This window comes from Octodon degus, unplaced genomic scaffold (assembly GCF_000260255.1).
Source record: "Octodon degus isolate 3935 unplaced genomic scaffold, OctDeg1.0 scaffold00141, whole genome shotgun sequence".
In the NCBI taxonomy this organism is placed as follows: Eukaryota; Metazoa; Chordata; class Mammalia; order Rodentia; family Octodontidae; genus Octodon; species Octodon degus.
In genome coordinates this window covers 487,966-492,179 of record NW_004524717.1, presented here as the reverse complement: position 1 = coordinate 492,179, position 4,214 = coordinate 487,966, and the positions used below count along the sequence as shown (strand labels likewise).

Below are 4,214 nucleotides of genomic sequence, written 5' to 3'. Positions count from 1 at the left end.
AAAAAAAAAAAAAGAGAGAGATGACATGAAAGTAGGAGGGAACATTAACGAAGGAAAGGGGTAGAGGACTTCAGCTGAACCACCAGACAAGCTGGGCTGCAGAGGACGGGGAGGTGGGATGGGCGGGTGGGAAGGCCAGAGAGGTCCACAGCATAGTACCTGGACTCCCAGCTCCTCGCTCAGGTTGGTGAATAGATATGCATAGCCATAAGCAGCTTTGCAGTTCAGCCACACCACGTGATAGGGACTCCGCGTGATCCAGCTCCGAACCAACTCTAAAATGCCACTTAAACACTCCCCCTAGGTGGGATTTTTAAAAGACATTTAATACTTTTAAGAACCCTCCCTTACCCTTTTGCTCCCCAACCTCCTCAGGTTTCCAACCAGGGATGACAGCAATGACCCATGTGTCACATACACACCTCTGGCCAGGCACCAGCCACCCCCATGGTCACCCGCTTTCCCAGGAGACCTACCCGACTGGGAATCTGATAAAATCTTGGGTCGCAGAAAGTAGTATCTAAATATACACTCTGGATGTCCCTTACCCTGAAAAAGAAGGTTGGTGTCAGGCATCTAGAGTAACATCGAGCACCTGTGAAATGTACACTCTGTTACTTTACAGGGTGCTCCACTCCACTTGGATATTTTCATTCATTTTGTTCATCAGCTTTCTTTAGAAATAATTTCCACAGAATAGAGATTATACATGAATGATCCAGTGACTCTGGATCTACTCCCTGAATCAACACATAGAACTTCCCATTTCTCTACCTGGAGGAGGAAAAGTTTACCAGTATTATTATAATCAAGTTTGATTTCTATTAGAAACAAAGGCTTGCACTCAGTGGGAAAACAGCAATCGTACCTTTTTTCAGTACTAGGGATTAAACCCAAGAGCTGTGCACTGATACACCCCCACACACACTTTTTCCATTTTTTATTTTGAGACAGTCGCTCATCAAGTCACTAAGTTGTCCAACTTGAGCTCAAATTCATTATCCTCCTGCCTCAGCTTCTCAGAGTAGTGGGGTCACAGGTATGTGCCCCCACACCCAGCCCCAGTAACACTTCATAAAACAAGTGGCCCAACTTTATATGATTTCAGAATTATATGAGGTCCCATACCTGCCCCCAGAGTGCAGAAGCTCCATCCTGGCAGCTTCTCCTTTGGCCAATCTGAAGTCTCCTGTGTACAAGACAGTTCCATTATTACCCTGAAATAAGAACCTAGAAAGAAAATAAACCCTAGTGACTTTTAGGTCTCAGATAAGCCCTAAAGAGGCAAATGTTTGCTAACTGCCAGCAAGTGTGTCTTGCTGAACACACCCCTTACACTGTTAGTGGAACTTCACCAGCTCTAAGTCCACCCCAGCACTTAACTGCCACCTTTTCCCTGGAGTAGGAATAACAGAAAGCCGCTATGGTGACTTTGGATGTGTGTGTCCCATAATACAAAAGCACTCAGAATCACATGTTGAGCTCATTTCTGCTTATGGAGACAGAAATACAAGTGACAGACAGTGCGAAGTCATGAGAAATCAGCCACTGAAGACAACTACAAGAGCCTGATCCTCAGCTCAGTCCCCCACATTCCACTTGGAAGCAAAAATTCAAGACAATGCCAGAAAGAGTCACATCTCCCACGTGTGTTATTTTCCAGCCCCTAAAAATGTATTTCTACAAATATGATACACATTTATATATAAAACAGCAAAATAGATGAGCCCCCTTACATAACTGATCCTGGGCAGTGACCAGCTGGTAAGAGAGTCACAACAATCTCTTCCTTCTAAAAAAAAATAAAGAAACAATAGTAACGGATATTATCATTAGGACCTTGTCTTTCCTCCCCATTCCCTTCCTCTCCAAGTGCTGAATGCAAGTGGAACCCTTGTCCACTCTACAACCAAGTGGCCACAGGATTCGGGGATGCCACTTCTACTTGTACACTTGAGAAATGAAAACATGTTCACACAAAACTTTGCACGTGAATGTTCATAACATGATTATTCACACCAGCCCAAAGCAGAAACAACCTAAACGTCGTCTACCCACAGATGAGCAGATAAACATGCCGTCTGCTGATACCACAGGACAAAGGGCCACGGAAAGCACCAAGCCAGGCTACACACAGCACTGGTGGTACCCAGGTGTACCACGGCGCTGCAGAACATGTGCTCAGCAGAGGGGCAGGACACCAGGGCCCCAGGTGGATGATCCGCTGAAATGAAGGGCATGAAACAGGCAGGGCCCATGGTGATGAGCAGGGTCTGGGCACAGAAGGGCTGAGGGAAACTGCTAGGTTCTCCTTCAGGTGACAAAAATATTCCAAAACTGGTTGTGGACATGGATATACACCTTGGTGAATACACTAAAAGCCACTGAGTTCTGTGTTTCAAATGGCATATAAACACCTCACTGGTGCTGTTATTACAAAAATAAAGATGCCTGTTGTAGCCCAGGACCAATTCACCACACTGCACATCACAGGATCCTTCCGGGCAGAGCCCACTGGACACAGCTGCTCTCCAGCAGTCAGTAGTAAAGCTGGGGACCCTCACTAATCAAACACACGCCCCTCACTGAGCATAATGCTATTCTTATCTTCTTTTGCAGTGCTAAGGACGGAACCCACAGCCCGTGCATGCTATGCAGGTCCTCTACCACCAGGCCAGCATTACTTGCTCCAAAGGCTCCTTTCAAATGGGTCTCTCTCCTCTTCGCCAGAGCTGAACAAAAAATGCACAGAAGCCAGAGTGCGCACAAAACCAAACACAAGGAGAGGCTTCAAGACTGCCACCAGGAGCCGCCTGCTACCTGCTGCTAGCTCTGAGAAAGAATATGCCTGCACTTGTGAGGCTGTACACAGGGGAAGATGCTCTAGGACAGTCCTCGGAAAGGTTCAGGCTGCTGTGACCCTTTTCCATTCCTTTCTTTCTAGCCGACTCTAAACTGGCTCTGTATTTTCCCCTGGGGCTGGGGAGATGGCTCAGTGGAATAAGTGCTTTCCTGGCAAGCACAAGGGCCTGAGTTCAATCCCTGGTTCTGCCAAAAAAAAAAAAAAGAAAAAAGAAAAAACAATGTAGTGTCCCCTAAGGATGCAAAACTAATAAGAATAATTCAATGTCTGATCTTCCAAGAACAAATATCTGAAAAAGTCTTCACCATGCTGACCATGTTTACATGACCACAGACACCTTCAGTGTTAACTGCATCAAAGCATACTAATGTCATATCAATTACTGCTATACTGTCTCTCAAGTAAATGTTTTTTTAAAAAAGGTAATAAATGAAAACAAAAGACAAGAAAAAAATGTCATAGGAATGCTCTGCTACAATGTTGCATATGGTTAGATTTCTAAATTTCTGTGTAAAAATTTGTAATTGTTTTTTTCCTGTTTTTTAATTATTTTATTTTTTCACATTCTGTATGGATTTAAAGTTTAGCATATCAACAACTGATGGAAAATACCTGTTCCATGTTATGTATGTCTAAGGCATTTGATATTCAGACAGATACTGATGTTAAACTCAACAGCCTATGTTTTAGGGTAATAATATCACTAAGCTTCTCTTCTGGAGGGTTAATAACTTAAGTTTGCAGACCAAAAAATTAAGACAAAAAGAAGGGCTACAAAGATAGCCAACATTTTGGCCCTAGCCCTTCAAGATCAGTGAGGACTCAGGACATAAGAGAACCTGTACTGTAACATCCTATAACTCCGTGGTGTTCCAAATTTTCTGATCAAGGAGATTATGGGGCCACAGAGGAAAGTGATCAATGATGTAGAGTGTGCCTAAGGAGAGTCACCTGGAGAGAAAACATTCTCTCAGGCTTTCACAGAGAGCAAATTGGTCAAGCAAGGGCCGTGACTCATCCACATGGCTGACACTGACAACAGATCTACAAACTGCTGTACAGGGTTTCAGGGTAAATCCTGAGGGGATCCGACTGACCTTGTCAGACACAAAAATTACATTTTTTGTTATATAGGTCTTGCTTTATTTTGGTTTTAACCATCCAGCAGAAAAGTATAAAAAGTAAAGCCATATTAATATGCTGTAAAAGGTTCAAGTCAACAACTTTTGACATTGCCAGTCATGTGGATAACCCAGTACTATTACAGACTACTGGACTATATTGGATTACTTTGTGGAATTAATGTACCTACAATATATGAATGGCAACGGAATACCCATCTCTGAGAAAA

General features: G+C 43.6%; 1 protein-coding gene across 1 annotated transcript in view; it reads right to left on the bottom strand.

Annotated features, from left to right (window-relative positions):
• The window catches only part of Dclre1c (DNA cross-link repair 1C), a 59,460-nt gene that overhangs the window by 38,028 nt on the left and 17,218 nt on the right, over positions 1 to 4,214 (bottom strand). The window contains exons 5-8 of the mRNA XM_004641777.2: positions 1,737 to 1,792; positions 1,129 to 1,230; positions 477 to 549; positions 160 to 300 (exon numbers count right to left, since the gene is read on the bottom strand). Coding sequence (XP_004641834.1) covers positions 160 to 300; positions 477 to 549; positions 1,129 to 1,230; positions 1,737 to 1,792 — 372 coding nt within the window. The remainder of the gene's footprint in view (positions 1 to 159; positions 301 to 476; positions 550 to 1,128; positions 1,231 to 1,736; positions 1,793 to 4,214) is intronic.